This window comes from Leptodactylus fuscus, chromosome 9 (assembly GCF_031893055.1).
Source record: "Leptodactylus fuscus isolate aLepFus1 chromosome 9, aLepFus1.hap2, whole genome shotgun sequence".
In the NCBI taxonomy this organism is placed as follows: Eukaryota; Metazoa; Chordata; class Amphibia; order Anura; family Leptodactylidae; genus Leptodactylus; species Leptodactylus fuscus.
In genome coordinates, this window is record NC_134273.1 from 79,376,925 (window position 1) to 79,395,054 (window position 18,130).

Genomic DNA, 18,130 nt, shown 5'->3' on the forward strand with positions numbered 1-18,130 from the left:
AGTGTATAATACTGTCAGGGCTCCTAGGAACCTATCTATAGTACATAGTGTATGACACTGTCAGGGCTACTAGGAACCTATCTATAAAACATAGTGTATAACACTGTCAGGGCTCCGAGGAACCTATCTATAAAACATAGTGTATGACACTGTCAGGGCTCCTAGGAACCTATCTATAAAACATAGTGTATAACACTGTCAGGGCTCCTAGGAACCTATCTATCTAATTTATGTCAAAGTGAAAGTGACATTATTAAACTTGGGGCTTCTTCAGACCTCAGAGTATAATAGAGGGAGGCCCAAGAGAGGTGACCCCGGGCGTATGATGTCAGCAGGAGAGTGGCAGAATCCACAAGAAGACCCACTAGAGGTAATGGCAGGTAAGTATAAGTGTTTTTTGTTATTTTTTTTCCTCCAGTAAATTCCCGGGTATTGCGGTTCTCCTTCCACACTTGAAAAATAGTCCTTTCTCCTTTAAGAAAAACTGTAAAGAGTTTAAAAAAAATAAGAAACCCCTAAATTTCAGGGACTGAACATTTTATCTACTGAAAACAATCTTGAAATGGGAATAAGTCCAACGTGAGCCAAGATCCAGGAGAATTACAAAACTATGAAAGAAAAGATAGATGAAAGACGACAGTCATGTGAAAGAGCATGTCTGAAGAGATGCTCTGCGGATGAAGAAGAGGAAGATAAATTACTTTATCAGAATGTATAACCCCGGTCTGATCCATCCACCGCATAGAAGAGGAGACAAGTTTATGTAAATCTCGCCTGTTCTGGACTCAAAACAAAGAACATCCGCAGAATACTGACAATCCTTCACTCATTACCTTACATTAGGACTGGATTTTGGAAAAATGGGGCCCTGGACAAAAAGTGAAGTAGCGACCCGCTCGCCATTCAGCAGACAACACCAAGACAAGACTGCAGGAGAGAATTTATATAACACCGCCATATAGTGGCAAGAAAATGGTGCAGTATATAGTCCACACAATACCCAATACCATCAGAATGCAATGTACATATAATACCGCCATATAGCACCAAGAAAATGGTGCAGTATACAGCCCAGACAGTACCCAATACCAAAAGATTGCAATGTATATTGTAAGCCGATGGCTGGTCAGGTAATGGAGGGGGTGTACATGTCACCCAGACTACTCAGGTGGGTGAGATGAGAAAACTCCAGGAATGTTTGTTCTCAGCAGACAACTTTCGTCTGCTGAGCAATTTGGTAAATGCTCAGTACTGGGCTGGAGTTTTAGGAATGACAGGTAGGATTGGTAGTGGGACCTGTCATTCCACCCCCCTCCAGTCCACACTTTGGGGATGTTCCGGCAGTGACTCAGCTGCAGAGAGTCTCCTCATCAAGGAGGCTTAAGAAGTCAGCTCCAGCAGCACTTTGGCAGAGCTTGGCTGGAGAGCTGACAGAGAGGTCATATGTTTGGAGCTGTGTCCTGAGTGATTCTACTGGCTTTTGGATTTCTGTTACTCTAGGTGAGGTAACCTATTCTATGTTTAGTTAGAGCCTAGCCGGGCAGGTATTTATTTTTGTATTATTTCCTTATGTTGCTGCACTACCTTTTTGAGTGAAAATAAACTCTACCTTTGTTTTGGACTAAAGAAACTGGACTTTTGTGTCTATGCCACTCCACCTAGCAACCCAAGACCCTGACAATTGGTGGAGGATGCGGGCATACAGCGGTTGCTAGGGGTGGAGAAAACAAAAGAGATTCTCCAAAGATTTTATTGGCCAGGCGTGTACAGGGAAGTGAAGTACTACTGTGCGTCCCGCATCCTCCATGCCTGCATCCTCCACCAATTGTCAGGGTCTGGGGGTGCTAGGTGGGGTGGCATAGACACACAAGTCCAGATTCTTTAGTCCAAAAACAAAGGTAGAGTTTATTTTCACTCAAAAAGGTAGTACAGAAACAAAAGGAAACAATATGAAAATAAATCCCCGCCCGGCTAGGCTCTAACTAAACATAGAATAGGTTACCGCACCTATAACAGAATTCCAAAAGCCAGTAGAATCACTCAGGACACAGCTCCAATAATATGACCTCTCTCTTTGGCTCTCCAGCCAAGCTCTGCCAAAGTGTTGCTGCTGGAGCAACTTCTTAAGCCTCCTTGATGAGGAGACTCTCTGCAGCTGAGTCGCTGCTGGAACATCCCCAAAGTGTGGACTGGAGGGGGGTGGAATGACAGGTCCCACTACCAACCTACCTGTCATTCCTAAACTCCAGCCCAATAGTGAGAATTTACCAAATTGCTCAGCAGACGAAAGTTGTCTGCTGAGAACAAACATTCCTGGAGTTTTCTCCTCTCACCCACCTGAGTAGTCTGAGTGAGATGTACACCCCCTCCATTACCTGCCCAGCCATAGGCTTACAATATATAATACCATATAGCACCAAGAAAATGGTGCAGTATATAGCCCTCATACTATATAGTGGAAAGTCCCTATACATTAATACCACCAAATGATGCCAAGATACTGTAATACACATCCCACATAATACCGCCACATTGTTACAAAAGTGCTGTTACATACAACACACATTATTTTACTATATTATTCCAAAAATACTGTAATATACAGTCCACAAAATACCATCATATTGTGCCAAAAGTACTGTAATACACAGCACACATTATACCACTATATTGTTTCAGATATACTGTAAAATACACCCCATATAATACCGCCATATAGTGCCAGGAGAACACTACAGATTAAATAATACCTACAAATAGAGCCAATAGATAGAATATATATACTTGTAGATAGATATAAGAAAGATATGAGACCATTAGACGGACGGATGGATAGATAGATAGATAGATAGATAGATAGATAGATAGATAGATAGATATTGCGTATAAAGATAGGGTACAGCAATGTCCAATATGTCCAGGTATGCACAGAAAATGTTCATAAACGCTTTCAAATACAAGTAACCGAATAAAAACTGAGAGGAAAGGAAAGATAAATTGCCGTGTTATATAATGGAACAGATTGAGGAGCGCCAGGAATCTCCATTAATACAAACATAAGACGGAGAGCGATGGCGCGCACTTGCAGAATATTCATTTAGTGCGGTAGATTACAGTACAGGACTTATGGTGGGGATATTATGTATGAGACAAAATAACTACACAATGATTTCTGTCACCGCCTTCTGTATCACAGCCATGAGAGGAGCGCTCGGGGTAGACGCAAAAATGGAGCTTAATGTGGATGCAGAGCAGGCTCCCTCTACTGGATACTACTGGGACTGCAGGTTAGCACTATTCACATGCAGGGACGGGTTTGATTCCTTGTAAGTGTAGACTGCACAGTAAAAACAGGTGTAAAATATGGCGCAGTGCTAGTGCGGTGCCCTAAACTATACATAGACTCAAAAACTGAACCAATACTAGTCCTTGTTAGATTAGACAGTCCTAAACTATCTGTAGCGTCCAATACCAGTGTTACTAAATCTGCCCCTGTGTGTCTTCTGTCTGCCTGGTTTACTGGTTATGGTATATCACGTGTTGCGATGTGTTTGCGCTATTTTGTATGATATGTATATGCTCACGTCCCTTTAATTGGTGCTGGTGATTGCGTAGTCAGTGTTCTGGTATTTTCTGCTCGCTGTTGTTGCCTTAAGGTTGTCAGGCCAAGACCTGCAGCTGTCAGAGATCTGTTATACTGAATCAGCAGTTTAGGAGAGATATTTAAGGTCTGCTCTCAATGCCCCAGGTGCCTGCTATTAGTTCTTTCTTGTTAGGCTCTTGAGCTCTGTTCATCTTGGTTGTTTTGCTGTTATACTGGCCTTGGCTTGTTTACCAGGTATCTCCTTGTTCTCTGATTTTGGCTTTAGCTGTGACCTCTCGGACTGACCCCAGACTGGATACCTTTACTCTTTTGATCTGCCTAGTGAGTATTACTGTGAGTCCTGGCCTCTATTTCTTACACTAAGCTTCTGGGGCGATAACCTGGGTCCAAATTCAGGCTACGTCCAACCAGGCTCTGGTGAAGGCCTGGGTACAATTAGTCCTATGTCCCAGCGCAGTGTACGATTTAGGTAGATTGCTCTATTGCTCTCTGGTTTCTTAGAGGCAGAACTAACTCGGACCACCGGAGAAGTTGTTTGTAGCTCTCTCGTGATGCACCCTACTGATGCCAAAGTTATCCTGGCTACCCGGGACCAGGGATGGATTATTATTTAAGAGCGGTTCCCATGTTTCAGAGGGGGTGATATAGATGACTTGTAGATGCAGGAGACGTCTAGTAAGGCCAAGTCAGCTGAGAGACTTTGCTAATGTTATATTAAACTACTCCCCCCGGTTTAAAATAATACCCTAAAAAAAGAATATGATAATCATACCTTGTCGTGCATCCTGGGCGGGCATGCACGGTCTGACGTCATCTTTAGCCACGCCCACATCTTCTTTCTTCTTGCAGCGATGTCCTCGGGTCCCGTCTTCTTTTTCCGGCGTCATTGCTTGTAATCCCGTGCCGGCGCAGTAGCAGGATGCTGAGCATGCTCAGTTCCCCTGCTACTGTTCCCCTGCTACTTCGCCGTCACGGGATTACAAGCAATGACGCCGGAAAAAGAAGACAAGGAAGACAGGACCCGAGGACATCGCTGCAAGAAGAAAGAAGACCTAGGCGTGGCTAAAGATGACGTCGGACCATGCATGCCCGCCCAGGGTGCACTACAAGGTATGATTATCATATTCTTTTTTAGGGTATTATTTTAAAACGGGGGTGGGGGGAGTGGTTTAATATAAGATTATCTGTGCCTGAATAGCCTTTTTAAAGTCTTTTCATGCATATGTGGGGCTCTATTAGTATAATTTTGCTGATAGAGCCCCTTTAAGGCATGATATTATCCCCAGAATATCAGTTAAAGGGGTTGTGCTGTTATGGACCCTTATCCCCTCATCCACAGGACAGTCAATAAGTGTTGATCGCTGAGGAGTATAGGGGACCGAATGTCCCTCTAAGGCCTCCTAGGAATGGAGTGCCATTGCCGGACTCCATTCACTTCTATGGGGCTGCGGGCACTGCCAGAGATTATAGTCTATTCACAGGGAGGCCTTATAGGGTATTTCGGACGATGTCCTCCTGATCACCAGGGGACAAGGCTATCAGGCCTTCACGATCAAACACCTATGGACACCAAGGACAGGGAATAACAGGGCAACCCCTGTTATTAAATAGGAGACCTTCAGCCAGTCGTCACATGTCCCTTCGATGCTTCCCATTACCTACAAGGGTTGGTGTCTGGGTGGCGGCTCCATGGTAAGATGAGCAGTGCCGGCCGTGATGAGCACCATGTTGTCACCTATTACTTCCAGTGAGTGTAGTTATTGGTTTTTGGCAAGGGGCCCAGAGACACTTGATGCCTTGGGGCTTTGGGGGCCCTATAGATTCAGCATTAGGGCCCAGGAGCTTAGTTCCACCTCATACTCTACAAGTAGGACCTGCAGTGGTTTATAAGACTCTCAAGGATGTATCCGAGTCTCTTTTTCGCCTCTATTTCAGGGAGTGGATAGGATGTAAGATAAAATGGGCCTAGTATAAAAACTAGCGTGAAGAATGGAGACGTCGCCCCGAGGAATCAATCAGATTTGAGCTTCCATCTCTTCAGGCCAGGTTAATGCTAAAGCCATCATGATGAGAATACACTACATTAACGTAATCGATACACAATATAGAAATATGCCGAGGAAAGTGGCCGGATCAATGCTGACACATTAATGTATGTGCTTTGTACTAGCTCTTCATACTAATACCCACAGAGTAGCCGTCACATGCTCCGAGGCCGGCCTATGATCTATGGCTTCTATTAGCGCTAAACCTGCCCCGGTTCTGTCTCGTTTTCAGGAAAAAACACATCAGACCTCGACATTGGAAACACAGACGTGCATATGTAATGGTAGTCAGTCCATAATGTCCCGGTAATCGGGCCCCCTGTATATATTAAATACATTGCCCCGTTTACCCCACTGGAGACAGAAAGAACATTTTTGGCTATGTGTCTTACCTTCCACACAAGATGGCTGCGCTCTGGTCGTACCAGCTACTTGCCCCGGGAAACAAGAGCACTTCACCGTCTGTGACCTCTCCTCAATGCGGTTTTTATTACAGCACCGATGAACGGCGACCACCTCACATGTCCCTTGCTTGACTTGATGATAACCTGCACAAGATGGACACCAGTAAGAAGAGAGAAGTGACAAAGTGTTGTCTTATTTGATAAGATTAGATAAAACATGGCTAAAAAATAGCGCCACTTTTGTGTGCAGGATGTGTCTGGTATTGCACCACAACGCTATTCACTTTAATGCCTTTCTGGAAGAAAGCAGCCATGTTTTATAAACTCATATAACCTATGACCCCATTTATCAGGGAGAAAAGTTGCAACCCTTTGCGCAAATGGGTTTTGCAAAGAGCGTTGTGAGTTTTTATGGTTTTATGCCAATCTTGGGCTTAGCAGACAAAGGTTTCGACAAATGTGCTAGAATTTACACCAGAAACTGTCATTAATGATAACTAGGTCCCACGTGGCGGGGTAGATTTGCATTTTTTGTGCACACAGGGTAAGAGATGAGCCTAATTTATTAGGAGACTTCTCAGTCCAATACATCGGAGATCTGGACTAACGTAGGATCCATCCTAAATAAATCTATAAATTCTGGGAGTGGCGTAACTAAAGTCTTGTGGACCCTGGTGCAAACTTTTGTCGGGGGCCTCCGATTGACAGCAAATTCTTGATAGTGATAGTTACGGGGCCCCACACAGTATAATATGTTCCATAGTGGCTCCCAAATAGTATTATATACTCGACAGAGGCCCCCATACAGCATTATATACTTCCCACACACGCAGTATAATATGCTCCACAGTGGCAGCACACACAGCATTATATACTTCCCACACACGCAGTATTATATGCACCCCACAGTGGCAGCACACACAGTATTATATGCTCCCCACACACACAGTATTATATGCACCCCACAGTGGCAGCACACACAGTATTATATACTCCCCACGCACACAGTATTATATGCTCCACAGTGGCAGCACACACAGTATTATATACTCCCCACACAGTATTATATGCTCCCCACAGTGGCAGCACACACAGTATTATATACTCCCCACACAGTATTATATGCTCCACAGTGGCAGCACACACAGTATTATATACTCCCCACACAGTATTATATGCTCCACAGTGGCAGCACACACAGTATTATATGCTCCCCACAGTGGCCCCCACTTAACTTTATCGTCCAGCAAAATCACAAAGAAAACAACGGGCACCCAACACATCCTGTCAATGGAGTCCCTTGGGTCTTTGATATCTTTATGGATCTGTCTTAAAGAGGTTGTGCCCTTTAGGACACTTATTCCCCTATCCACAGGGTAAGGGATCATTGGGTCCACCAGTGATCAGAGGAACCGAAAGTCCCCTATGAATTCCCCTTGTGAGTGGAACACTAGTGCCCCTGCGTGACCACTGCTCCATTAAATTGCAGTCCTGGCAGTACCATAGCAGTCATACAGGGTGCTCCATTCACAGGGATGAGCCATGGGGGACTTAAGGTCCTCTGTCCCCAGCAATTGGACACTTAAAGCAAATCTTCTGCCCCCTCCACCCTCACTGGGCTAGGAGTCATTTAATGTGCCAGTGACGTCTGAAAAAGGGGTGTTGGGCACATTTTGTGGCCATGTCACAAGAAGTGGGGCGGGACGTCCAGAGGAGGCTTTGTTACATCCATATGCGGTGCGTGTCCTCTCTAAGGCTGGGTCCATGTCTGCGGCAGACTCCATCACAGTGACCGCCAAATTTTGCGCCCAGTCTGTCTATCTATCTATCTATCTATCTATCTATCTATCTATCTATCTATCTATCTATCTATCTATCTCTAGTATTATACTATACAGATCACATTCATTCTCGCTGTCAGACATCCCGGTCAATGTGACCTCTTTAGTTCCACATCTAATATGGCTGTGAATTATTCCTGCCTGCTATCAGAGCTCATACAGGATAGACGTCCATGCTGGATCCCGCTCACTATGGACTGACAGTAATGTTATAGTGCAGTCTATCGGGTCTTCCTCTATCTGCACTTTGCATGACACTTGACTGAGTGATGGCGGCCAGGCCCGGGGGTTGCTTTCTGCCCCCAGACGCAGCGATGTGGCGCTAATTCAGTGTAAAGTATCTAAACACAGGAGATACATGAGGCGGATACATCCTGGAGAAGCTCCCTGCAGCCATCTGCTGGTCAGTGCTGGGATAGCAGTGAGCTTAGAGGACCCTTCTTACAATATCAGGCCTGATGTATATATTACATGAATATACATACATTATTTACTTCCCTGTTCTATATAGCACAACCATATTCTGTACGCTGATCGTCCCTGTATTTGATCGGGTTCACAGCATCCTAATTCCTTTATTTCCAGGAGATGCATGTGCTATATGTTGCCAATATCATAGGTAGTAATGTAGTCTCCGCACGTGCATGCTATGTTTAACTGATCTGCATTAAAATAGGTAATATACTGACTCCATCGAGTCAAGGCTGCCTATGATATATGGATACCTTGATGTATACAGGTGATTAAGTGCCCAAATCCATGTAAAATTCAATAAAATGTGCATGCCAGTGTTTTTTTTTTCCCCATGATCATTTCACATGCATTATTGCATATTGCATCAATTTTGGGGGTAGAATTTTTGGGGGGCTATTCATATTTATTTCACTAGGAAACATCAAGGATTAGTCCTGATGAAGTGAATGGGGTAAATCTGCTGCAAATCTGAAAATCCAAGGGTACGAGGTTTCTGTGTCCATTCTTAATTCATAATGTATACACAGCCTTATTCCTAATAAAATGTTACATTCGTTCCTTTTTAGCTGATAATACATACGGTGTGTTCAGGATCGGGCTGCTCCACCAGACTAAAGGTAGCAGAGGGTTCAGACCCCAACTTAATAATAAGCCCCAAAGGTCTAGCAGAAGACAGTCCTATCTGGATCACTTACCACTAGGGCCTATTTGTATACAGCGACACACGCAATTGTAGGTTCTTTTGTGTTAAACATGCCCCTAACCCCATTCTTTCTAACCCAGCCCTTTGTGCACCCACTTAATATAATACCCCTTTAGTGTCCACCACATAGGATAATGCCCATCCTTCTCCATTAGTACCCCCATACAGTATCATTCCTCTTAGTGGATACACACAGTTTAATGCCCCTTTGTTTCCACAGAATTTTGTGGCCTGCACTCATTATAATGATCACTTAATGCCCCTCACATAATATAATGCTCCCTCGGTGGTCCCACATAATATAATGCTCCCTCGGTGGTCCCACATAATATGATGCTCCCTCGGTGGTCCCACACAGTATAATGACCACTTAATGCCCCCTCACATATTATAATGCTCCCTCAGAGGTCCCACATAATATAATGCTCCCTCGGTGGTCCCACATAATATAATGCTCCCTCGGTGGTCCCACATAATATGATGCTCCCTCGGTGGTCCCACACAGTATAATGACCACTTAATGCCCCCTCACATATTATAATGCTCCCTCAGAGGTCCCACATAGTATAATGCTCCCTCAGTGTACCCACATAGTATAATGCCCACTCAGTGTACCCACATAGTATAATGCTCCCTCAGTGGTCCCACATAGTATAATGCTCCCTCAGAGGTCCCACATAGTATAATGCTCCCTCAGAGGTCCCACATAGTATAATGCTCCCTCAGAGGTCCCACATAGTATAATGCTCCCTCAGTGGTCCCACATAGTATAATGAACCCTCAGTGTATCCACATAGTATAATGCTCCCTCGGTGGTCCCACATAGTATAATGCTCCCTCGGTGGTCCCACATAGTATAATGCTCCCTCAGTGTACCCACATAGTATAATGCCCCCACAGTGTATCCACATAGTATAATGCTCCCTCAGAGGTCCCACATAGTATAATGCTCCCTCAGTGGTCCCACATAGTATAACGCTCCCTCAGAGGTCCCACATAGTATAATGCTCCCTCGGTGGTCCCACATAGTATAATGCTCCCTCGGTGGTCCCACATAGTATAATGCTCCCTTGGTGGTCCCACATAGTATAATGCTCCCTCGGTGGTCCCACATAGTATAATGCTCCCTAAGTCTCCCCCCACATAGTATAATGCTCCCTCGGTGGTCCCACATAGTATAATGCTCCCTCGGTGGTCCCACATAGTATAATGCTCCCTTGGTGGTCCCACGTGGTATAATGCTCCCTCAGTCTCCCCCCCCCACATAGTATAATGCTCCCTCAGTGGTCTTGCATAGTATAATGCTCCCTCAGTCTCCCCCCACATAGTATAATGCTCCCTCATTCTCCCCCCACATAGTATAATGCCTCCTTATGGCTCCTTACTCACCAAACCCCATTCTCACAGAGTTGTCTGCAATCTCCAGCCCCCATCACACCTCTCTGCTGCAGCCTGAGTGGTGAACAATAACCTGGCAACTCCTATTGCATCATTACATCCAATTGTGTGTCCTAAGAATGCAGATAGAGTCAAATAGTGACCTGCCACCTGGAACGGTAGGACAGGACTGTCCAGCTATAGCTGTGATGGCTGAGACGTGCCCACACCCTGTCATAGGCCGCTGCAGGTGCATTATTTGCCATATGGTTCTGTTTTTATGGGTTAGTTCATCATAACCCTAATAGATCTTATAGACGTATGGTACATCCTATGTGTACAATCATCACAACAAAGATAACAATGTTAGACGCTACTGCTCGTAAATGGCGCAAATTCAGTAACTCAAATGTAATGTGGATTTGTTATTTAAGCAATTGTCATTCACCAAATATAAACCTATGTCATAGATCTCCGAAAAGACCCAACCTGGGCACAAGGAGCACAGCAACAAAAACTATTCACTGGCGTGTGACCTCGGTGTGATGACACTTGATCTCGTGCCGTGTCTAGCAATGAGATGCATGGACGCCATTAGTCGCCGTATTATCGCGTCTTTGCAGTTACTCATTTAGCCTTGCTAATATATTGCGTTTGCCAAATAATAGTCTGCTAGTTGAAAGACTGCGAGTTTCCCGCTGTTCTCGCACTTTATCAATGACACTGGCAAGGCCTCCTTTACGCTGTTTACTTGAGCTCTTCATAATGGCTCACTACGAGAAGAAAGGTCGACAAGCTCAGATGTCTGGAATCAGCGGATGAAAGGGATAAGACGAGGTAGCGCTCTCCATTCACGCCTTTACTCAGCTGAAGACTTTAAAGAGTTCTGCTCCTTTGTAAGTTAAGGGTAAGAGACTTTCTAGGTCTAGATGATATAAGACAACACGCTGTCCTGTAGATTGTAGGCCCAACGTGGGGTTGTAGGGTTTAATACAAGAGCTGCGAAAAGAAGGATCTGCCCCTACCTGGTGTCCCCGAGAAGACTTCTCGTCTGTAAAGGGAAATCATAGGTATCATCATAGGATAGATCATACATGTCTGCTAGATGCAGAGCACGGGATTGTATGTAAAGCGGGCATACACATTAAAGGGAGTCTGTCAACTGGGGGCTGAGATATTCACTTCACTGAGGGCGGGTTCGTTGTTCCAAACTGCTATGCTCAATATTACTCTAATATGGTGGTGTAAACACAGGGCTAGGCAAGATGTCAGTATAGCACCTTGGCCCTGGGAAGGAAGGAATTAAGGAAAAAAGGAATTAAGGAAGGAATAAATTAAGGAAAGAAGGAAAGAAAGAAAGAAAGGAAAGAAAGAAAGAAAGAAAGAAAGAAAGAAAGAAAGAAAGAAAGAAAGAAAGAAAGAAAGAAAGAAAGAGAGAAAGAGAAAAGGAAGGAAGGAATGAATGAAAGAAGGAAGGAGGGAAGGAAGGAATGAAAGAAGGAAGGAAAGAATTAAGGAAGGAAGGAGGGAACGAATAAATTAAGGAAAGAAGGTAAGAAGGAAGGAATTAAGGAAGGAAAGAAAGAGGGAAGGAATTTAGGAAGGAATGAAAGAAAGGAAGGAAGGAAAGAAGGAGGGAAGGAATACATTAAGGAAAGAAGGTAAGAGGGAAGGAATTAAGGAAGGAAGGAAAGAAGGAGGGAAGGAAGGAATTAAGGAAAAAAGGAATTAAGGAAGGAAAGAAGGAATAAATTAAAGAACGAAGGAAGGAAAAAAAGAAGGAGGGAAGGAAGGAATTAAGAAATGAAAGAAAGAAGGAAGTAAGGAATTAAGGAAGGAATGAAAGAAAGAACGAAGGAAAGTTTTAAGGAAGGAAAGAAAGAGGGAAGGAAGGAAAGAAGGAGGGAAGGAAGGAATTAAGGAAAAAGGAATTAAGGAAGGAAGGAAAGAAAGAGAGTGAAGGAAGGAATTAAGGAATGAATGAAGGAAGGAAAGAAGGAAGGAAGGAATTAAGGAAGGAAGGAAAGAAGAAGGGAAGCAATTAATTAAGGAAAGAAGGTAAGAAGGAAGGAATTAAGTAAGGAAAGAAAGAGGGAAGGAAGGAATTAAGGAATGAATGAAGGAAAGAAGGAGTTAAGGAGGGAAAGAATTAAGTAAGGAAGGAAGAAGGAATTAAGGAAGGAAGTAATGAATTCCTGGGTAGTTTAGAGCAGTTTGGAGTAACACAGCCGCCTCCGGTACTCCAGACTGCTCATTTGCATATTGTGAAATAAATGAATACCTCGACAATGGAGATACGGATTTTGATATGGAAACAGATGTTACCTACCTATCTGCCTGTGTTACAGCTTAAATATGCTTCATCCTGGTGACAGACAACCTCTAGAGCTAAGGCCGTACGTAGCGGGTCACAGCGGAGACGCATCTCGGATTTTACCGCATCACATTTCACAGAAAGTCAATAACAGGCAATAAGTACAAGACCCAGACCCCATACAGAAGAGATGATACGGCTGCCTGTGGGTGCCGGACCTGACTCCTATGTAAGTAATAAGCACCCGGGACCCCAAGACTCGGATAAGTCATCAGCTTTAAAGTCCCAGTTGCCATAATTCTGATCCCTTCATTAAAGGCAATGGAGTCTGTCAGTGTCTGTATGGCTCTGCTGGAAAATGGATCCATCTAAACTTCAGTCTATGACGCTAGTGTAGACAGGGCCTAAGTGATGAAAAGTTGCCATGTAAAATGACAGATTTGGGTGTTTATTTCTCTCCTTCTGTATGATTGTGATTTAATGTATGCAAATGTTTTTTTATTTTTGCGCCTCTATTTGTGGTGGGTTTCATCCTCCGTCACAGCATATGGTTCCTTATGCCGAGTGGGCAGATGTGAAGATACATTAACACTTAGACTGTCATGTCACCTGCCTACACTGCCATTCAGACAGTTCTTAAATTAGATAACAGCAAAACGTATGGCTGCCGCCGATCTCTAGTAAAAGTTGCTTGGAGCCATGGCCCTTTCTCAACTTAGAGCGGGCCCTAAAGCTCATTTGATGCTGAAAAGGGGGGTTGTGATTGCAGAGACTTCCACCGTTCTAAGAAAGGGATGTGCGGCATTCCGCTCCGGATTAGGCCCGAAGAATAGGCCTAATCGGGAGGGAGCCTCGTGCCGCGGACGCCGTGGCTGAGTCAGCTGCGGAATCCGCGGCAAAGGGAAGCGGATTTTGAGGTGGATTCCGCGTCAAAATCTACTCCAAAAAGCTCCATGTTAACATACCCTTAGACCTTCTACTACTCTATACTTACATCTCCTATCGCTTGACTTACTTTGATCCAAAATTTTTCTGCAAATTTAAATTAAGGCACTGTGTCACCTTTAAGTCACACCCCTTTAACAAAGAGACACTCCCACTTGTCAAGTGAGTTAGAAAGACGTTATCTTACATTTTATTCCAGGGTCGAGACGTGATCGTAGTGAATCTGCTTTAAGTTTGACTATTGGGTTTAATTTTTTTATGAAGTTTTTCACTCTATTGTATATTTTTGACTTTCCGAGTAAAACGTGACCACAATACGGATTCCTGGAACCTATACACGTGAAAAAATGTCAACCACCTAAAGAGCGTTTCTGAGAATTGGTAATACAATGGAGGTGTAAGACGCTGGACCTTGTATTTACTTATAGACTGACCTTGCGGATTGAAGCCTGGAGCCCGGGTGACCTTGACTACAAAACAGGCCCTAGTTAAGAACATGTTATTCTGTCACCGGCGCGGCCGACACAATCACAATTTTTCCATCTTTGCGGTTCTCCACTATTGTAGTCACATGTGGAGTCGATATAAAAGGGTCCACGTGTAAAGCATCCAAGGTAGGATTTATTTAACGTGCCCCCTTTACAGTGAATGTGACTTTTGATATCCAGTAGAATCCTGCTTTCTTCTCTCATGGTCCGCAGGGACAACGACTCTGTCCATTGACCGTAGCACAATATCTTTTCTTAGATTTTTGCACCGCACAATGGCTGCTGGCGTCAATTGTATCTCTCACAATCACAAACAGCAGAAAGTCTATTACAGCTGAAGGTAATCCTCTCCGTGTTGTCATACCGGTAGCAAAATGGATGGAAAGAAAAGCGATCTATGGACAACTAACCCCAAAAAGTGACAACTCAACATGTAGGAAAAATTCTACTTATTTTCCATAGGACGTGGTTAAAAATCAAAAGTAGGTGGAGTCTATGTAGAGTATCTACCGTAAAGACCAGGTCTTCCCCAATTCTGGGACCATGGTAGGGTAGAAAGACCATATAGCTGATACTTGAGTCTACAGACGTTTCGTTAACATTTGGCACCATTGCGACCATGACCACTGGTCGTGGAGTTGTGGAGACTCTAGAAGCTCCTGGGCTCCAATGCAAAAGTAACTGGGCCCCTACCTATCTTTTACTGATTAAAACAGTGGCATATTTTGGTGGCAGGAAGACCTTTGGGCCCCTGTTATGACCCAGAGACTTCTAGCAATTACTAACACTGCACTCCCTATCTACATACTTGGTGACTATTAAGAACGTTTGGCATAGAGCCAGCAAGCTTAAATTTTGTATCTCTGTTGAAGATGATGAGTCAAGAGATGGGCGAACTTTGACAAGTGGTTTGACAAGTCGACCCCCTGGTTTGTTTCGTTACGAACCTGTTCAGATTGAACAAGAAGTGAAATTATTATACTGTGGGGTCTCTTCAGACACTCAGCGCACCCCATGTTCCTGCCGAGGCTCAATCACAGGCGTCAGTGGTGACCTCGGGGCCTATGACGTCGCCCAGGAGGCCAGAGGAGGTTTGTTATTTTATTACCCCTGGACCTCTGCTTATTACACTCCGGCATCTTTTCAGAAAATTTCACATATCGCCAGTGTTAAGACAAACTCAAAAGTTTTGGAAAATTCGGGTCAAATCTGGTTCGATACAAACCAGTTCACTGATCTCTACATGAGATTTGGTTGGCATCGTCTAAGTGCATCTAAAAAGACTCCTTAAGATAAGCCAAGGAGTCCAGAATCGAGAGTGTTAAGCCATTATCGCTATGAGCACATTATCTTGAATGGCTTCCTTCACAAGCTGCTGGCTTCTCCTTAGCAAGGACTAGTGTTAACTCTTCCATGTCGCTCAGTTGCTGCTGACCTTGCAAGCTACAGTTGCAAAAGCCCGGTGAAGACCTTTGTGATGCTCAGACCTGCAGGCGGGCTGGAATTGGTGGGCAAAAATTTTTTACAAAAAATGATGCCTTTGTTACGCTTACGGGAAGCTGGTTTTAGACTAGAAGGAGACTCGGGTAAGAGTGTGGTATGACTTATATTGTCTTCTATAATTCTAGAAGCCATGGACGCCATGAAATATGTATGAATAGTCTACGAGGTAGATGGAGACCACTTGGCTGCTACGGCACCATAGACTTCGAATGGAGTGAACTCATACTCAATCGATACGCCATTTAACCTCGTCTTTACCATTACAGCAACATATGGCTTTGGCCTAAATTCTATTTTTCTATCACACCCTTTAACAATTCCACCCCATGATAAGGGCCTGTGCACACGATGTAACGCAGTGCTCATTCTGACACGTAAACTCATGTCAGAGTGAGCGCTTCAAAACAGAATCCCATTGAGTTCAATGGCTTCCGTCTTGAAATCAATGGGAGGCTTTTTAACCCATTGAATTCAACGTGTTCCGCATGTTAAACGGAACCCATTGAAGTCAAGGTAATTCTGTTTTGAAGCGCTGACTCTGACATGAGTCTACGTGTCAGAATGAGCGTCACGTAACATCGTGGGCACAGGCCCTAAGGCTTTATAGCACTGTTCATCCTAACCCTCCTGATTCATGGATAGAGAAAATTCTAGAAGACTATATAACTATGTGAGTTTATTTGTCGTTCATGATGATAATGTGACAACCGGGCACCGTAGCGGCCACCATTAGCCGTTGTCGCCCTTGGAGATGAGCGAACACTGTTCAGAACAGCCGTTTCGAACAGCACGCTCCCATAGAAATGAATGGATGTAGCCGGCACACGGGGGGTTAAGCAACCGGCCGCCGGCAAAGCGTACGTGCCAGCTGCTTCCATTCATTTCTATGGGAGCGTGCTGTTCGGAACGGCTGATCCGAACAGTGTTCGCTCATCTCTACGGCTTACACATTCGAACAGAGAAGATTCACAGCGGAGCGCATATTTTCCAACTTTAATGGGGAACATTTTCCAGGTTGCGCATCCTTTTAATCATTTTATAGCACCAAATAACCTAAAAAAAATACCGATCCCGTCCTCCATTATAAAGCATCTCCTTAATAAAACCCTACATTTAATATTGCAACATAAGACCCAGACATTCCAACAGCCTAAACCCGCGACTTCACCGCGGCGGAGATTGTCATTTTCAGCTTTGCGCCTCTTCATGCGTAAATAAAATCTGTCATTTTCATTTTGTTTTTATTTTTTTGCTTTCCCGTTTCGGAAAAAAAAAATGTTTAATGAGAACTAAGACACACAGAAAATCACCTTTTACGCCATCGCCAAGTCATTTCGCAAAATGTATCCAATACCCAGCTCAATATAGAAGCAATCACTTCTAGTTATGAGAATGCAGAATTATGTTCCATTACTCAGTGCAGCGGAAAGTTTATCTGCGCGCTCCTCATTGTAATAACAGCGGGAATTATTATCAGCGCAGACCTGGTGTTCGCACGAAAGAAAATGAATTATTTCGAGGAAGGAAGAAGAAAAAAAATAGAAGAAGCCCACAATGGAGTTGAACACGGCGGCGTAGGGGGGTCTGTGTTTCAAGAAAACGGCATTAATGCAGCTAAGAACCTAAGATCCTGACCGTAATTTAAGCTCTAAATTGTATAGCAGGAGAGTTTTTGAAGTGAGCGTCGTCTTAATTATTTTTGAATACTGGAAACTTGGAGCGGACGCCATCGGACGTGAGAAAAATAGAATGAAATGAAGTGTCGAGAGTGAAGACGGCGTCCAAAGATGAGATACTTACAAAGGGGATTAGCTGTGTCTTGGAAGGACCAGATCTAAAAGTTTTTGTGACTTGTTAAAGGGAACCTGACACGTGAAGCATGCGGATGAATCTGAAGGCATCGAATTGGAGAGTGGAAGGAGCTGAGCAGATTGATATATAGGTTTGTAGGAAAAAATTCAGTAAAAGTATTTTCTTATTAATCTATTGAAATCTCGGCTCTTTCTATGTCGAGAAGTTTAGGGGCGGAGCTATTGGCAATTGGCCGCCTCCCCTCCGTGACAGTGCATAGAGAGATGGGTGTCAATCATTGATGGGACCGCCCCCTAGACTTCTCAATGTATAGTGTTTTAGGGCACAAGAAGGGGGAATTACAGTGTAGAGATCACATGAAGGGAGCTTTGCAATACAAGAAGGGGGCAGGACATTGTGAGGACCCCAAGTTGCAGGGTTTGCAGTATGGGGGTTACAAGAAGGGGGAATTACAATGTGAGGACCCCTAATTGCAGGATTTGAAGTATGGGGGTCACAAGAAGGGGGCAGTACAGTGTGAGGACCCCAAGTTGTGGGATTTGCAGTATGGGGATCACAAGAAGGGGGCAGTACAGTGTGAGGACCCCAAGTTGCGGGATTTGAAGTATGGGGGTCACAAG

General features: G+C 44.2%; 1 protein-coding gene across 2 annotated transcripts in view; it reads right to left on the minus strand.

Moving 5' to 3' along the window:
- The window catches only part of TAFA4 (TAFA chemokine like family member 4), a 101,951-nt gene that overhangs the window by 5,404 nt on the left and 78,417 nt on the right, over positions 1 to 18,130 (minus strand). For both annotated transcript variants that reach the window (XM_075287543.1, XM_075287544.1), the window contains exon 4: positions 6,042 to 6,197. In XM_075287543.1, coding sequence (XP_075143644.1) covers positions 6,042 to 6,197 — 156 coding nt within the window. The remainder of the gene's footprint in view (positions 1 to 6,041; positions 6,198 to 18,130) is intronic.